Here is an 18076-nt window from a genome sequence, read left to right on the forward strand (position 1 = left end):
TCCTGGAATGGCTGAAATATTAAGTCCCTTATGTTGCCACTATAATGCTTAGGCTGAACAGACTGCAAAATGTGTGGAGAGAAGGCAACCTGGCAGAGGCACATGCCTGTACTGATCTCAAGTGAAGCAGGAGACACCTCACCCTGATGGAGACTTACCTGGCCAAGGGAACTGAGCCGTGAATCAGCCTTGCAGGTGACGGGTTTCCTTTGGCTAGGAACACAACTGAATTTTTCACTGGGGGAGTCTCTGTTATTTCCTCCAACACTAAATACCCAAGTCTCTCTACACAAGTTGCTCAGGCAGGCTCTCTTGGACCCACCTGCAGAGTCCTGACCTTCTAGCGCTCCTGTGTGAGAGGAAAGGGCCTTTTCTGTCCATCCTAAAGGGAGTGCCTGGAGGGGAGTGGTCATGTGAGCTTGCACAGTGTGGCTGAGTTTTTGCTGGGGGCCATAATTCCTCCAGCAAAATTCCTCCACCATCCATAAGCCAAGACTGGGGAACTGACAAAAGTTTCTGTCAAAAGCATTTATTTTTAAATTCTCAGAATCGTCCTGTCTTCAACTGTACCCACAGGCAGATTTCTACAGAGCACTAGCCTCTCTTGTGGCAAAAGGCACAGGTCCCTTCTACTTTGCAAAGACCTCTACCTGGTCTTTCTTTTATGCATACGCACATAGGTACCTCCACACTCCCTTTTCCCTGGTTGTTAAAGATAATCTTTATGATGTGACTGGCATTCTCCTAAAAGCTTTTTGGGTAGCAAACAGGGACACACCACTACATTAATCTATTTAAGTTCTTTCAAGGCTTCACTAGAATCATTAGTGAATCACTTGCAGACATTAAGGGGCTCTATTTTACAACACCCCTGCGTTACAGAGAAATGCCATCCCTACTTTATGAATAGGAAACTGAAGCACAGCAAAGATTAAATGCTGAAAAATCACATCTGCTTCAGAGTTGTGAGCTAAACCATAGTGCATCCTAGGTGAATGTCTTATTCATTCAATTATCCTATTAAGAGTTATATATTTGGAAAGGAAAATGAGGGTAAAATAATGAGGGAAGGAGACATTAATAGAAAGAAAGGAACTGCAGGAAATAAAGATATATCAGCAACATTTTATGGAACTGATTTTACTGAGTAATCTCCACTTTGACTGCCTGAAAGTGTCCCCTGTCGCATAACTAAAATGGCATTTTGGATAACTTTTCATATTTCATTTACTGCTTCTATAAGTGTGGGATTTATTGGAAGGACAAGGGACAACGGATGAGGCAGCAATATCTGTTTGATCCAGGAACCTAGGGAAAAGTGGAAAAGAGAAAAGGAGGACAATCAGAAGAAAACCTGTAGTTAGTGTTTTGTGAACATGTCGTGTAAATAGGTTAAATACTGATCAAATCCAGCTATTTCTAAACCAGCTATTTCTAAACCCTGCAAGATATACAGCTCTAGGTGCTGGTTGCTTAAAATGAGGCATTCAGGGTCAGATTTTTGCTCTGAGGAACTGGCTCAAAGCTTCAGAAACTTGAGGTTCACAAACTCAATCCAAACTCATCTCAGTTTTAACAGAAGAAAGAAACTGAAAAAAGAAAAGACAAAAAAGCAGCCATACTGCAAAGTGAGCTACAGCCACTGTCCCTCGAATGTTTCATAAATAGGGTTATCAACAGATACTCATGTTTGGGAAGCTGTTGGAAACTTACACAAAGGCTGTATTTAAATAATGATATGCACTATAATGTTATAGATTATTCCTCCTCCCACTTTGATCAAGTTTTCTTCTGCAATAAAAACAAAAAGACAGACATTTAACAACTGTCTCCCAAGATAACACTATTATTATAAAATAAGAGTAGCGGACTTAGAGAGTTAATAACAAAGTATAGATTATGCTTTCCTGGGCAAAAAAGTCATTTCGTAATATATTGCTTGCAATAAAAAGTCAGCCTCAGATTTGGTGCTGCAATATTAATTATCAAGGAGAGAGAATAAAAGAAATCCTGTCAGATTAAGGTTCTTCTGAATCATAGCACAGAAGATAGAGTGCATCTTCTGAATAAACAGATTATGTTACAGAGAGTAAAATCAGCAGACAATCTTTAGCTATGCCTGACTCTAAGGGTTCTGCATATGATTTCTTGTGGGCAGGCCCAGGGGAGAACAACTGATGGCAGAATGATTATTTCAGCTTCCTGTGTTATTATTCTGCAGACTTTCTCAGGACTAGGAGATATTAACTATTCTTCCTCTTCTCCACACTGCAGAAAAATTAGACTTCACATCAGAATGGAATAAGCTTGTAAAATAATTGCTTATTACAAAAGCTTTTCGATCTGAAAGTGTGAGAAATTGCAGACAGAAGAGAAAGTGTTTCATGTGTTACTGCTGGAGGAATGCTATATTTCAAATAAATGTTGTAAAATAAAGTACCCATCAAGGAAGCTGTGTAACAAGCGTGGGTTCCCATACTTATAAGCTTGCGGTTATGTGCCTAATGCTGCTGTGGGATTTGTTCCAGTGACGCTGGTGGAATGGGCTGTTGTCCTGCATGGACCATCCCACCACCCTCGGCAACGTAGCCCTCCCAGAGCAGCATAGGTCAGCGCTACCATGGCCTGGTTGTTCTCCCTCTCTGTGGGTAACACGTCCTTTTAGGGGCTGTTTCTTTAATGAATGCACACTTTGTTCCTGAATACACACTTTGTTCCTAATGGCAACAAAGTTTGTGAGGGCCCCAGAGGAATTTGTTGCAGGCTACTTCTGAAGAAAGCCCTGTTTCCTGCAGAGGTGCTGAGAAGGTGAGTGGTGTCCATTGCGCTGCTGCCTGCCTGCCGGCATGCACCTTCCCGTACCCCTCTGCAAGGTGGGAGCAACCCAGGAGATACCCAGCTTCATGCCTTTGAACGTTTCCACCCTGACGGAGCTGACTGGAAGTACTCACAAGGGTCTGCGTTGCTCAGGGACGCCTCCCGCTTAGGCTGGCATTTCCAAAGGGCTGCCGGCACCAGGGCTATGGTCCGGCACCAGAGTGGCAGGTGACAGAGGGATGTAGCCACCCACTGCTTTTGAAGGACAGGGATGGGGGGACGGGGCAGGAGCAATGGCACCAGGAGGAGGGAAAGTAGGCAGGCGGCCCTAGACGTTCTCCCAGCTCGGTGGCAGGCAGCAGAAGTGTTTGCACCAGAATTCTTGTCTATCAGGGCTGGGGAGATGGGTACCACACTGCCAGCCTGTCCAGGATGTCAAAACCTGTTGCCTACGTGTGCTGAGTCAGGAAAGCCAGTCATTCACAGTTTACTTCTAAGCATGTCTCCCATGCTATAAACCCTGTGGGGAATCCAAATGTAAAAAAAAAAAAAAAAAAAAAAAAGGAAAAAAAAAAAGAGGTTCTTCTGAAATTCTGACTTTAAAAATTCCCTAAAATGGGGTGAGGCTTACTCCACCTCGTGCCTACGCAGTATTCAGACACTGGCAGCAATGAGAGCTATAAGCATGAGAATGAATTATGAAAATACTTTGGCATGACAGTTTCCCCCTCTTTTCCTTAGCTGCAAAACTGCTTTGCAGAGCTCTGCAGAGATCCCAAACAACTCTGTTCTTATTTGGTGACATGAACATGGTCAAGCATGAGAGAGGCTCTTTGTCCTCTAAATTTTGGAGATAGATACTTTATTTTAAAGGCATGGAGGTAACTGTCCCTCCTAGAAAGAAGATGAATAAAATGATTGTACTATGTTTTTGTTCAGAAGTGGTTGGTAGACCAAGTGGTGAAGCTTATCTATGCCCATTTATGACACAGATTTTCTGTTAAGAACGATTATTTATCTAGTTTTTTCTCCAGAGTTTTCTATAACAGAGAAACAGCTACTGCCTAAAGATAGTGACATAAACTTTTGCCTTTTGGGCAATAATGTTTAATAAGTTTACTCACTCTCTGAAGAGTGTGTAAGAGGACATTTTTTTCAATCTTTTTTAAAAAAACATGTTTAAATCCTTACTAAGGAAGAGACCAGCCTATATTCTTCTTGCAGGGGTGCCCCACCTTGTATTTGGGGGCAAGGTCTCATCTAGTGTATATTAACCGAAGTCCACAGGAGGCTGAGCTGGCTCGAGAAAAGAGATAACCAAATTTGAACTCAAAAAATACAAATACTTATCTGGAGAAACACAGGGAAATTCTGTCTACTTAGCTGCTCACCTTGGTCCTCAGCACTATTGTGCCTCAACTAACTCCTCTCATAGCACTCTCTGGATATGGAGAACTTTCAGGAAAAAAAAATACCAATATCTTTCTATTACTGATAACATATATGATGCCTTATTTCTAAAGCTCCATGAGAGTTCCTAGTTATATCTATCTTCACTATTTTCACTAGAAGAGCCAAAAAACCTTTAAGGCAATGAGATGGGTATTGTGCTACCGTGGGGTTTTTAGGCTTGTATCTGAAAGATCCCAAAAAGGGGAATGGTCTCTGCCTTGAACTGTAACTTAAATAGTAAACAGTACATTTAAGGCAGTACAACCCACTTTTGGTAAAAGGTACTTGATTCCAACAGTTACTCTCACCCAGGAAGGACAACGTGATATAGCCAAATGAGACATCTTTATGCTAATGTAACTGTATCCTCAAGAACCCTAATTATATGTTGGGAACTGGAGAGAAGAAAAGAAAAAGAAATCTCATTTACTAAATCAGTTATTGAAATAAAATTGGAATATTTTAGCTCAAGATTAAGCGTAAAGTCAGAAAGGAAATATTTGATGGAACAGAGGACTGAACATCAGGCTCCAGGTGGTCCCTGAGTCACAGACCAGAGGCCTTTGCTACAGCATCAGAAGGAGCTGTGGCACTGCAAATGTGCGTGCGCTGTCATTTCTTCTGGGGTCTGGCACAGTTTGGTCTTGGCCACCCACGAGCTGGCTACCTAGTTACAGTGGATGAGCACAAATCTCACTGAATAACCTTCCCACCTGTAAGCTTTTTTGACGCTTTTTGTCTCTTGCTTTGACGTGACACAATGAAGGAACCATATCTGTGACCAATCCAGTCGTCTTGTGTGGGCATTTCACCTGTCAGTGCCTTTACGATCTGCTCTTGAAAAGGGAAACAAAAGGGTTCAATACTGCCCATCCTAATGAAAGGAGTAATTGAACTCAAATCAGAAGAGTTCAGGCCCAGAGACAGAGGCAGCTTTCAGTGGAAAGTGAGAAGGCATCAAGGTATGAAACTCAACTACAGACATAAAAAGATAATTTGCCAAACTCCCTGCTATTTTCAGTATCACTAACCTCGTGTTTCCAGCAAGGCTTTGTGAAGAAGCTGGTGAATCCCAGCTGGAGACAGAGGCAGCAGGCACAAGGGGTGGAGGCTGGCCGAGGAGGGACGCTGGTGGGGGCACCTGGCCCACCCGAGGTGGCATGGACTGGCTCCATAGCCTCCTGCCTTGCCTCCTCCCCATGGGAGCACTGTGCAGGGCCCCGAACTCAGATGGGACCGTTACCACTGGCGGGGATAAGCAAAGGGGAGCAAAGCCCCTTACTCCAACAAAGCAGCCATTGGGATCCATCCAGTATGGTGCATAAAAACTGAACTTACAGCTTCAGTTTGGATTCAAGTGGGCAGGGAATTCTTCCTTTCTCTAGCTCAGGTATGTCTTTTTTAAGACTGTAATTTCCCTGTGTGAGAGATAGGTATTTGCCTATTTTTTTAAAGCTGTGAGATAGCTAATACACGCTAATTATCCCACTGAAAAATCTGGGGGAGACAGGACTCCTGTTGTTTGCACTGTGGGGCTGATGAAAATAAAGTTGCTGTCAGTATGAAAAAACAAACAGAACAAAACTTGCTTTTATTTCCACTTGATTTTACAATGAGATAACTAGTTATTAGCTTAGCCTCCGGTAAAACACCTTTTTTTTCTCCTGTTTTTTTAGTAACTTTTATTTAAGTCTGCAGATTTCCTAGACAGAAATATGAACGTGCGCACAATAAATCTGAATTTTCTAGAGCACTCCGTGAAGATGCTGTACATTTGAAGATGCAGTAAATCTATAATTTCAAAGGTAAACTGAATTTATCAAAAGAAACAGGCAATTGGCAGCATCTCAGCTGAAGACCTGTCTGCGCATTCCCAGAAGCCTCAGGCCTATGGTGGTGTGCAGGCAACTGTGCAGAAGATGTGTGCAGAGTTTTTTCCCGACAGCAGCAGCATTTCTGCCTATGACTAAACAGCTCTTGTATAGTGGCACCAAAGGGTCTGCTGCATATTCTCAGCGAAATCTGGAAAGTCCTCAAAATCTGCCAAGAAAAGCCTTCTGGGAGGACACACAAAAAAGCATGAAAACTTGGAGGCATGGCAGTCTTAGGCTACGTGGGCTACAAACCCAAAGTCCTTTCCTATGTTACAGGACCTTTTTCATTACTTTTGCCTCCAGGCCATGAAAGTTTATTTGGTGTTCAACAATAGTGGAAAACAAGTGGAAAAAAACCTTCCCTAGAACTACAGGCCAACTGCTTATTTCAAGGGAAGCAAACAAAACTTTAAAAAACCCTGTCACAGCCAACCGAACTTCACCCTTTGTTTACCAAAATACAACCTTCTTGTAGCCTGTCTCTTTTAAGCCAAATTTCAGTCTACCATGTCAGGTGCAGAGGTAAAAAAGAGGCATTTCTCAACCCATTTAGACGATTTGAAATCCTTCCTGGGCTTGACAACATCCCTGCAGTGTGTACAAGGCTAACAATACATCCTGCCACTGAATAGCTTAGGGCAGGTCTGCTAGTCTGCAGTCATCACAATGCTTGATCTTAACAATATGGGCTCAGCTAAAGGTTAAGATTTTTAAGTCTCTGTATCACATTCATACTTAGGAGAAATTAATTTCAAGATCAGTGGGGAGAATCAGTGATGAGCTCTAGAAAGGCCTGGAAATACCACATAGGTAATAGCAAACTTGGACTTGTTAATCACCAGTGAAGCCAAACACATCAGGGGAGCTTCATCTTCCATGCAAACAGATGCTCAAACCAAAAAGGTTTCTTTTAATGGCATAACCTCTCCTATTGTACCCCATTCTCATGACTGCTTGTGGCAGGACATCAGGTCTTTGCATTGACACACTCAACTCAGGCTCACCAGTAGCGACATGAGTAACAGCAGCAGCAAAGACACGGAGGCAAGGCATTTAGAGCAGTGCTCTCTAGAGTGTGGTACAATCTCCCAGTGACTCTGCATACGTCCTCTGATTGCTGGCATGCACATCATGCCTTCTCTGCTACAACATCTGATAGTCACACTTCTACGTCACCGTGCAGGCATAGCCTAGGTCTTGCTGGCACATTTCAACAAACAATGCTAGCCAGACACTGTAACTGTCAACCTTGTAGTTGATATTTCCATGGGCAAAACTGAATATTTTGTCATGCCCTATTACATTTCTAAGTTCAAGCCTTCACTCAGAACCTAACTACATGCTGAATCATTTTCCTCCTGAATTACATAAAGACTAGCAAATCATATATAAAGGAAACAATAAAAAAAAAGTTATTCTGTGACTGCTTTGTGTCTAACGAATAGGGACTATAAAAAGGAATGGTGTTCAGTATCAATTATTCATACTTCCAACAAGTAACTGACACATCCTCAAGTTATGACTTCCATTCACACTGGCTATAAAATGCAGTTTTCACTGTGATTGGAATGTCTCTTACTAACTGTCAATTAAAATATATATCATGTGCCAGGCAATAGAAGCTGACAACACCAGAAAAGAAATAACACTTGACAGTCGCTTGGGAAATATATAGGCAAGAGAAGACTGAAAATTGTCAGAGATCTTTATCTACAACTTCTTTCTTTTAAGCACTGACCTCCAAGAGATGAAGAACAAGAAGATTTACCTGCACTTGAAAATTTCCCTTACCTTCTGTTGTTCTATTTCCTTTTCATAACCAGGATAATTGAAATCTTTCTAAATTATAGATGGCATTAAGAATATTTTAAAGAAGCAACATCAGAATCTCTCCTACTGCCCGGCATCAGAAATTCCCCTTAACAGAAAGAAGTCTTTGGGTATCAGTTTCCACCCCTTGTACCCAGGGTGGACAGGAACAAATTACCTGAAGTGCGAAAGTCTTCAGGTGAAGCGCAGGCAGCATTTATCATTGTGTTAAGCCCTTAGATCTATTAGAATAGGCTTTTCATAGCAATATATTTTTTATGTAGGATGCAGGATTTTTTTCAAAAGATGGAAATTTAAATAAAATATTCTCAACCCTCCTGCAGGCACCCAGATACTTACTGAAGACTTACATCAAGAAACTATACAACCTGAAAAGTTAACAGTGTGGAGATCGCAGAATTGGTCATATCTAACAACTTCCAAGACTGGGTGCAGACCGTCCCTCCCTTGAGATACTCAAGGCTGAGTCCATTCCCTCCATCCATGCTGTCATTGGGCTTGCGGGAGAGGCAAAGCACAGGCAGGAGGTGCTGCAAGAGGTTGGACTGTGCTGCACTTTCTCGCTCTTGAGACGTGAAAGAGGCAAAGCGCAGAGATGTAATTGCTGTTTTCAGTTGCGAAGGTCAGAAATACCAGCTCATCAAATTGATATAAAATGAGTTAAGTGTATTTCTGGATGTAGATCCCGCTTTGCTTAATCCAACTGCATCACAGAAATCTTATTTGAGGGTCATGGTGAACAAGACACGGAGAAATCATACACTTTGCTATGTCTAAACCAGGAGAATTATTTTTCTATCACAGATAGAGCTAACTACTGTTGTCCTATTTCATTTAGGAAATGATACCTTGACTAGTATGAGCAGAGTTAAGTCTATTATCCACGGAAGGAAAAGCACTCCAATGCTTCAGCGACTCTTGAGCTCCAACTAGTGGGATGCGTTGCTTTCCCTCACGTTCCACGAGCCTATTCTTCGGCCAAGATCTGAATGAACCCCTTTCAGTATCCTTACTGGTATCAGAAGGAGCACTCTCTAGGCCTACCAGTGGGTGGATCAGGCTTAAAAAGGAGATTCTTGACACTCATCAGGGAAGGAAAGAACATATGTTAGACTCCTGATCTTTTTTAAATGATTATGACAGGTGCGGAGGGGATAGGAAGATCAGGATGCTATCCTTTTGGTTTTAAAAATAAGCATCCATAAACATACATGTTTGTGTTGTGACTTTTCCCAGGTTTCTTGATTATATTGCTGGTTAATTTTACCTTTACCTTTCCCCAGGACTGCAGTCCTTGAGACATACAGTGTCCCCTCTCTGGGCCACATCACTAGGCACAGCTCATCCTCAGTTTCACTCACTGAAGCTGACCAGAAATTATAATCAACAATAAACATCAGCAACCAAAAATAAACATAGATTTTAATGATAGATTTTTCAATGAAAGTAAATACTGTCTTTTGCCAAGCTTACTTACTGCCCGTATCTTTTTTTACATCAAGGCTGCCATTTATCACGCTGTGTGTGTCACACACCGAAGTGTGCATGACTTGGGGGCAGTCCCTGGTACAGTGGGGTATGAGGACTCATGGCTAAGGAGAGGAGTCCAATAGCATACACTTAGCAAACTGCTCTATTTTGGTTGTAATCACATAGCCACAGCTGGTAAAAACTTAATTTTACTCTGCCAGGCTCTCAGGGACCATTTATACCTCTTTGTATTCCCTTGTGAATTATGAAGCTTAGCTAGGGCTGTGGCAGACCTCTTAAACCTAGGTTCACAATTTGTCAGTAAGGTGCTTCAAAAAATCTACCACCCAGCTGGGATGATTTACCTCTAATTTTACCACCATAAGCACACTCATGTATTATTTGATTCCCTAATCCTGAATCAACTGCCTGTTGATACCCTACCATCCGCCTCAGAGGAAGATAAATATTGAATAAAGAGCAGTATTCAGCTTATACATATTTATTTTCTTTCCTAGTTCTCAAAAATTTACCTGTTTAGGTCTCAGCTGAGGCATATTAGTGGAAACTGCAGTACCACAGTATCCCTTTGATGAATGGTCAACAAGAACTCTGCCTTGTTTTTTAAACATGGAAATAATGATGATGATAATTGGCAAAGGCAGCCTCAGGTGATTTCATAAATTCTTGTTATGTGAGGGTAAGAGCTACAGAAGCAACTTTGTCTCTGAGCTACCAATAAAAGCCAGATACAATGGTATCCCTTTATACCTCAGTAAGTAATCAACCACCCCGAGCCTATTATCATAACAAACTGGCTAATTGCTGTGATACTCAGTCTCACGTAAGGGCCAGTAGCAAGCAGGATGCATTTATTTCACGTATGTATTCTGCATATGCCATCATGCAATCTATATAATCTGTTGTGGTCAAGTTACTGTTCATTTTAATTTTCAGGGTACAATGACAGTTCACCAAAGCTCAAGCCCCAGTATTTGGGTTGACTGGATTCCTAGCCATATATTAACTTTTTGTTTAAAGCTATTTAAGCACAGACTAGTTATTAACAAAAAATAACTTGCAAATTGAGTGATTGTTCATAGAGCTCCAGAGGCCAAGCAGGAGGCTGTAGGTACTGAAATCACAAGGCAATATCCAGGGAATGCTTGGGCTGTAAAGATGCTAATATATCCCTGAGGGATATGAGACAATCTATTTATCTGCCTATTGAGATAAGAAATATAAGATGGATATATAAAGAAGGAACTAGATCCCCATTTAGAAAATGGGAAATATCCTATCAGCTTGATAGCTGGATATATATAAGCAAAAAGAAATCTCTCAGAGCTGAAATAAACCTGCAAGCAGGTGTAGGCATGATTTCTTTTTCCATTTCTAAATTTCTTGACCATATTTAGATCTTTGGAAAACATATAGAGAGTTGAGTTTTAGCACAACTAAAGCCTGTGCTAAGGGTGATCTCAGGATAACTGGCAAACAACTGGCATTGCCCCCCTGCAGAGGAGCGAGGGTAGGGATGACTCTTGCAGTGTGCAGCCTTCACAGCTCCTAAAGGTGGTAATGCAGTGAGAGCAGGGGACGGGTTAGTTTGGAAAATGTTTTCCTGTGATCAGTGCCCTTCAGAAAAGCTCTTTGGCAAGCAACAGTAAGATAAGGACACAGCCCAGAGGGATCTTAAGGAAGCATATAAAACCGGGACAAAGAGATAAGTCACTAGGTAGGAATACTACAATATAAAGAAGATTGGGCAGTTGGGAAAAAACGGCAGAAGTGTGTCTTCTGTGTCGAGCGTCCAGATTACTTTCTGTAATGAAGGACTTCCGATCAGTACAATATGTTACCTATTGAGAAAAAGTTGGGGATTGTTTTTCAATCAAAACATTTTTCAAACAAAAAATGTTTTGCCCACGTTCTTGCAAGTGAACATATCCTTAGATGTGTTTTGAAGGTTATGGGATGAGATGGCCAACTCGGCATTTATGCCAGAAAGGAGAACCATCTTGAACCTTGATCCCTCCAGTTAAGTTTCCTGCGAGTGCACCCACAGCTCCAGCACAGACTCAAGCCTCAGGAAAAACAGCATGACAAAGCTCCCACTTCAACCTCACTCCTTCTCACTTCAGCTGTTTAAAATCACTGGAGGCAGGCCAGCTTGCCTCAGTTGAGAAACCAGCTCCACACTCTGTGTTAACAAAAAATCACGTTCTTCACAAACACCTAAATCTCTGGCTTTCCTTTTGTTTCTGCTGGCTTTAGTTCATTGCTAGTCCTTACAGTCATAGTAATGACATCCAAAGGCTGCCCTTTCCTATCCTCTGCTAAGGATGCAAAACATTAATCATGCAGAGCACAACAACAATAATTAATATTTTCCCTTTCCAATGCTGTATAAATATTGACCATCTAATCTTCACTACAAAGCAGCTAGATAAACATTACTGTGCTAGTTACTGCCTCCAGCACCTTGAATTACTTTCTCCCTGAGTCTGAGCTTCCTGGATTCTTCTTTAAGCTATTCGACTGGTTACATGTTAGTGCTTTAACGTACTTTATTCACAGCTTTCAGTTTTCCTACAGTGATAGTTACTGTCAACAGCAACAGTAATGCTTCCTCTGTAGGTCGTACAAAGTCTTGTTCCATTTCGTATTTCCCAGTCTCTGTTTCCCTTTTGTAAAACGACAGACCACCACCTCTCCTTTCTTTAGTCCTCTGCTTGTTCATCTATTCCGACTACGAACCTTCAAAATCACGGCAGAGTGGGAGGGGTGTTTTTACAATGGATGCACTGTAATCCAAGCTCGGACCGGGGCTCTGCTTTTCAGACCTCAGACATTGCTGCAATATAAACGCAGCCACTAGACTGGATGTGCCCATTGGAAAATAATAATAGGGGACACTTGATAAAAGGTCCTAGTAATTATTTTCTCAGGGTGTTTTGTCCAAGCACTGACTTTTTAGTGAAACTGAAGAAACGTCAATTCTTTTGTGCAATTGTGCAATTTCTACCATAAGATGTAACATACTATTATTGTGTGCTGTGAAATACCTGTTAAGTTTTATGCCAAGGTGACTAAAATAATTATTTATCTAGTTACTAAAGCATCTGGACAGCCTCCAGGATGAAAGTGAATACAGAAATGCAGAACATTTACTATTCTAATAGGTAGCCATCAGTGCTTTATGAACTATCCCATTACATTAAAAAAAAATCCTTGTGGTTTAACAAAGGGTCTTGGGAACGCTTGCTTTAAATTGAAAGAATGTATTTTTACTGTACCAAGAACACTGTTAATATTGATCTAGGTGTTTTATGAAGCAAGCTAATCTTTTCATTGTGGCACTATTGAAAACCTGGAATTGTACACTGCTAAAGCTGCATCTTTCAGAGTATCCAATATTAAAAAAGTAAATCCTTACATTTTTCAGTAATTAAAAAAGGCTTATAATGGCAGCAATGATCTTTTCATTGGAGTGTGCCATTTAGGTAATGGCAACCTAGCACATTAACTTCCCTTGGCTTTGCATTGGCCTTTTAACTCCTCTAACTGATCATTACCTAATTTGCAAAGTCTCCCAAATGGGTCATTAGCGCTTAAATACCTTTCTCTTGCTGTTTGGAATATACCCTAGAAACAGTAGGTTGTCAAAGAGATAACTGGTTTGGAAGTTTGCTTATTCTGGGAAAGAAGTTAAAGAAATGCCATATTAAGACTGTCAAATGAATCATGGTTTGAAATATCCCTGGTACATGATTAACTAAGGCTTCACACAGAATTTATTTTTTTCCGCAAAGGAGGACTGGCATCAGAGCATATGCAAGCATATGTGTTCTGGCAAGCACTCCTGCTTGCAACTCCTGCTGTTTCCAGCCCATCACAATAACCATGCAACCAGCCAATCATCTAATGTGCTAAACTACGATTCCAAGGAGGAAAGCTCATGGGACCAGGTAGTGCACTCCTGACACAGCAACCTGCTTCTCTGCCTCCCTAATTCTGAAGTCATGAGTCAAAGGCAGAGCAAACTGAGACTACAAGAAAATCGGTAGCATTTGGTCAAAGTATATGATTTGCCTAGGGCAGTGCTGTATTCACTGTCTGACCAAATTAGTGATATTGGCCACTGTGAAGTGAGAAAACCAAAAGAACATTCTTCCACTGACTGCCATAGATTAGATTTTAGTGTCTTTTCTTACTTTACAGTATGATGTAGGACATGAGACTGAAATACGTGAAATAAGGAGGTGTGACTATGTAAAAACTCTTTGTACTAACACACTCACCTGCAAGCGATTCATGTGAAACAAAATAAATGACTAGTGGCCAGCAATATCTGAACTGCAGGAACTTTGAGTCTGAAGGCATTGACTCAACTGCAGGTTTCCATACAAAGAAAACAACACTTAAGGAATAATGACACTTCAACTTTTTCAACTAGATTCAACTTTAGCATTAGCAAATGCTTATGCAGCAACTTTTTCTTTCTTCTCTTTCTTGATTTTTATAATTCTTTCAAACTTCCTCCACCTTTTTGCTTACTTATTTGCAATGAAAATATCATCTTTTTTTGAAAAGAGGCTCTATTTCATACTAGTTTTACCTGATTTGCACTAAGAGCAACATCTTTATGTACTGTGCCCTTAGTGAAGACAAGAGATGCTGTGTCCTTCCAGAAGTAAAATCACTGTCTGCTATCGCCCAATATATACAGATCTGCACAACCGTAATTAGCATCATAAAATCAATATCCTCACTAGTGTTTTCACATCAGGCAAATAGATTTCTTTATCACTATGAAATTTTCAGGCTGCTATTTCCATAATTTTCCCCTGGAATAAGCCATGTGTCCGTTGTAGGTACTCAGGCCACTGTGACCTTTTATGCAGTATCATCAGAGGAAACACGAGGTCTCAAAGTTGAAAAACACAGGACTCCTTGGCCAAAGAGTTTTATTTTGGCCAGAAATGCCTTTTTATTTAAGAAATGCACTTTATAGCTTGTTCTGACAAAGGTCACAGTTGGGGAAATTCTTCCTCTAAGGGAAGATTTATGATCTATAAGATAGTTTTCTTTTTCTGTACTTTTCAGGAGACAATTCATCAAATACAAACTGCTCTTTGATTTGAAGGTCCGTCTGTTCAGTGTTATACAAAAAAATCAAAGTACAAGAATGAGGAAAATGAAAATACTCATTACTTGTACGTTACTTTTTGGCACCGAAGCATCATCTGGTGTGATCAACTGTAAAGTGTCGAAGTACCACGTGAAATAGGATTTCCCACAGAGGAAATGTTGCTTATTCTGCTATTCATGCTGACCACCAGCCCAGACAGGAAGGTTGGCAGGCACACCAATACCCCAACATATTGGTTTGAATAGGGACTGCCAAATCACCATGCGCAGGAGGTTGCGCTTTATGGGGGCATTTCAACTGAGGCACATCCCTTTTTTAAGAAAGGTCATGTTAGCAGCTAAAATGTTACAGGATATAGCCCAGAGTATAAGTAATTTTGAAGACAACCTAGTTCTGGACTCGACATCTCTGAAGAGCAAAATAGAAATGAGAATATAACTTTCCTTCCCTGGGGAAGACTCTAAGGAACCAGCAGCAACCAAAAGCTGTGACACAGCCCAATTTTCCTCTGACTGGGTTACAAATGCCTGGATACCTAATGGGACTTTGCCTCAAAGCTCAGTTGGCCAAGGGCCACAATGCAGATCCTCCAAACTTACAGTGGTGAGAATTGAGGCCATTTATGCTTTCAGGTGGGGTTTTCTAAAACGGTAAGGTTAGTCAGCCTGGAAAGGACAAATGCAATTACAAAATCTGAGCAAGAACAGTCAGTAAGGTCTTGGATACAAGAGGGCTCATGAATAACTTGTGTGCTTAATGTTAAAAATTGTTTGAATTCTTCCCTCAGTCTGGACTGAATTTCAGAAACATGCCTTACTTAGGGGGTGATGAGATGAAGTCAACTCTTCAGTTGACTTCACTGGGCTATGGATACCACCTTTTGCGAACTGTTTTTTTTTTTTTATTCATTAATACATTGATACACCTGAAAAAAAGATGAGGACACTGGACACTGGACAACATTTAAACACAGTCTGATCTCTAGGAATCAGTGGCAACCTGAAGTCTGTCTCTCTGAAATGAATCTAATGCCACTGCTGCCCTGAACTCTAGGTGCCATATGTTTTTGTCACCTCCCCCTATTTTGGCTATAAAGTTCTCGAATAGCCCAGCCACCCAATACAAATTGAAGGAGTTCAGTATTTTTAAATCCCTGAAGAGATCCATTTGATTTGTGGTTTGCATATAAAACTGAGAAAAATGCTACTCCTATCATCAAAGGATGATGCTTTAGGTAAGTGGATACTCTATTCTGAAGTCAAATTGCTGCTGCTGAATTAGAGTTTGCCCAACAAGGATATGGAACAGATGAAATCATGAACGTCTGTACATTACACGGTAGAGACTAAATGATCTTGAACCATGTGTGGGATGAATGCAAAAACCGTTATTTAGTAACTTACAGTTCTAAAATGCCCAAGACAACAAAGAAAAGAAATCTGATGTTCACAGTCTCTCTGCTCATCTCTTTGGTTAGGCTGTATATCACTATTACTGCAAAACAATACTCAATTTTTAAAAAGCTGGTCTTTGTGCAGTTTAGTCAGTAATCCAATTGAACGTCAAATCTATGATGTTTTCATACTTGATTTGTATTTCTTCTCCTGCTTGTGAGTTTTCCTGAATCACTATATTTTTTTAAAATGAGAGTATCATTTGGTGATAAAAGAGCATAAAGGCCATGTAGCATATGTCCAATGTATATAGTATTTAAGTCCCGATAAAAATAAATCAGCTATAAATTAGTGTAATCCACATATAAAAAAACGCTCTTTATGTTTACATTTTAGGCCAGAAAGTAGCCTCAACCTGTTTAAAAGTAGGCACTTAAAACAGCCTGCACATGGCCAAAAATAATATCAGTCATTTTTTGGCTACCGAGTAACTCTGAGAGCACTTCTCTTTGTAATGTATTTATCAGGTCAACATACGCAGCTGATCACCTGGTATTATCATCCTGAAATAGAAGCTGAAAATAGCTTCAGTCTTCCTTGTTCAACTCAACTCATTTCAAGGGAAGGCATAGCATATGTTTGATATGTTAACAGAGCTGGTTAACCATTTTCCTCAGGCACCTTCTGAAATGGGAAGAGCACCACCCCAATCCGCTGCGTCAGGCTGCTGCTGAAGCCAAGCGCTGATGCTAAGCACTGCTTATCAGGCACTAAGTTGCAGTAACTGTTTCTTTGGCCGTGTGCTGTTTAAACTTGAAACATGATGATTTGGGATGGACAATATTTTCCTTCATCCTGAGCCATGGCAACCCTCCTCGGCTGCGCCAATACCTGGCCACATGCGTTGCTGCAGACCCCATCCTATTTGTCCCTGAGTCAAAAATATTTGTCCCAATGGTGCTGGCTGTTTCAACAGGCAACTGATATCCATGTGGTGCCACTTAATTATTTCCCTGAATATCCAGGGTAGGGAGGAGGTGGGGGGTACTGTATCGAAGTCTGTGGAGTTGGAGTATAAGGTGGAGGTAGATCAGCTGGGTACTCCATTTCGTATTCATAACTGTACGGCGGTGGAGCCACTGAAATGGGGGACAAAAAGAAGAATTAGTTAAAAATTAATCTTTTTTCACACGCAGGCCTCTAAGTATTTTCTAGTTAACATTCAGACTTCCACATAACAGAGGCAAGTCTCCTGACTATATGCTTGCTTTTTTTTTTTTCAGCCTGTCATTACAGCGTCATGTATTTCAATGCAAGTGCCTGCTTATTGCCCCTTCCTTCACTGCTTATCCCTATCCCCACAGGCGTGTTGTGCTGGTAACACTATTCAGGTTGCCATATGGCAAACGACACCAGGGTGACGTGGCAGAAAGCTTAATATTTTAAGGAGAGGAAAGCTGGGTTTTAGCAGATCTATTCTCTTTCAGCAGCAGCACGGATTTATCTCAGAATGATTCTGTAGCGAGGGCCTTCCCTGACCTTCGCAAACCTCTCAAACTGCCCGCGGACTCCCAGGAGACGTGTAACCACATGCTGAACACAGCTTAAAGCTCCTTGCTGCGCAGCGGCATTATACATCATAGGAAAAAAGCCTGACATCTTCCCAGGATGTTCCTAAGACTTAGGCTGCATAAGAACAGGACTTTCACCTTGTACTGCCCAGCGGAGAAATCTGAGGAGAGCCCTGTGTTTTAAAGCAGGTCAGACTTTTATGAAAGAATGAAAAGCATTCATAAACAACTGAAAAACTTTTCTCAACTACTTCTACTCAGCTTGGAGAAGGATTAATTCAGTGATCGTGAAGACAGTAAACGGTACGGGAGTATAGCATAGTAGGAACTGAAGGCTCCACACCAAGACCCTGCTAGAGTAGTCTCTATGAATTTTAAGCTCCAGAGTCTGTTTCCTCATTATTCATGTCACCATGAAGGCTCTCCTGTTCCCTCTCTGGAGAACTCAAGCAGACTGGCACTAAAATAGCATTTTAATAAGAGAGAAAACAGGAACCTAGGATGTTTGTGATG

At 41.1% G+C, this 18076-nt stretch overlaps 1 protein-coding gene and 1 long non-coding RNA gene across 5 annotated transcripts in view; one reads left to right on the forward strand and one right to left on the reverse strand.

Annotated features, from left to right (window-relative positions):
- Window positions 1-18076, forward strand: part of LOC138061427 (uncharacterized) — a 108827-nt gene that overhangs the window by 52032 nt on the left and 38719 nt on the right. The window lies entirely within an intron of this gene.
- CYYR1 (cysteine and tyrosine rich 1) overlaps window positions 5848-18076 on the reverse strand; it is a 68158-nt gene continuing 55929 nt past the window's right edge. Inside the window, exon 4 of the mRNA XM_068911560.1 lies at window positions 5848-17131. Coding sequence (XP_068767661.1) covers window positions 16998-17131 — 134 coding nt within the window. The 3' untranslated portion in view covers window positions 5848-16997. The remainder of the gene's footprint in view (window positions 17132-18076) is intronic.

Source organism: Struthio camelus, chromosome 1, assembly GCF_040807025.1.
Source record: "Struthio camelus isolate bStrCam1 chromosome 1, bStrCam1.hap1, whole genome shotgun sequence".
Taxonomy (NCBI): Eukaryota; Metazoa; Chordata; class Aves; order Struthioniformes; family Struthionidae; genus Struthio; species Struthio camelus.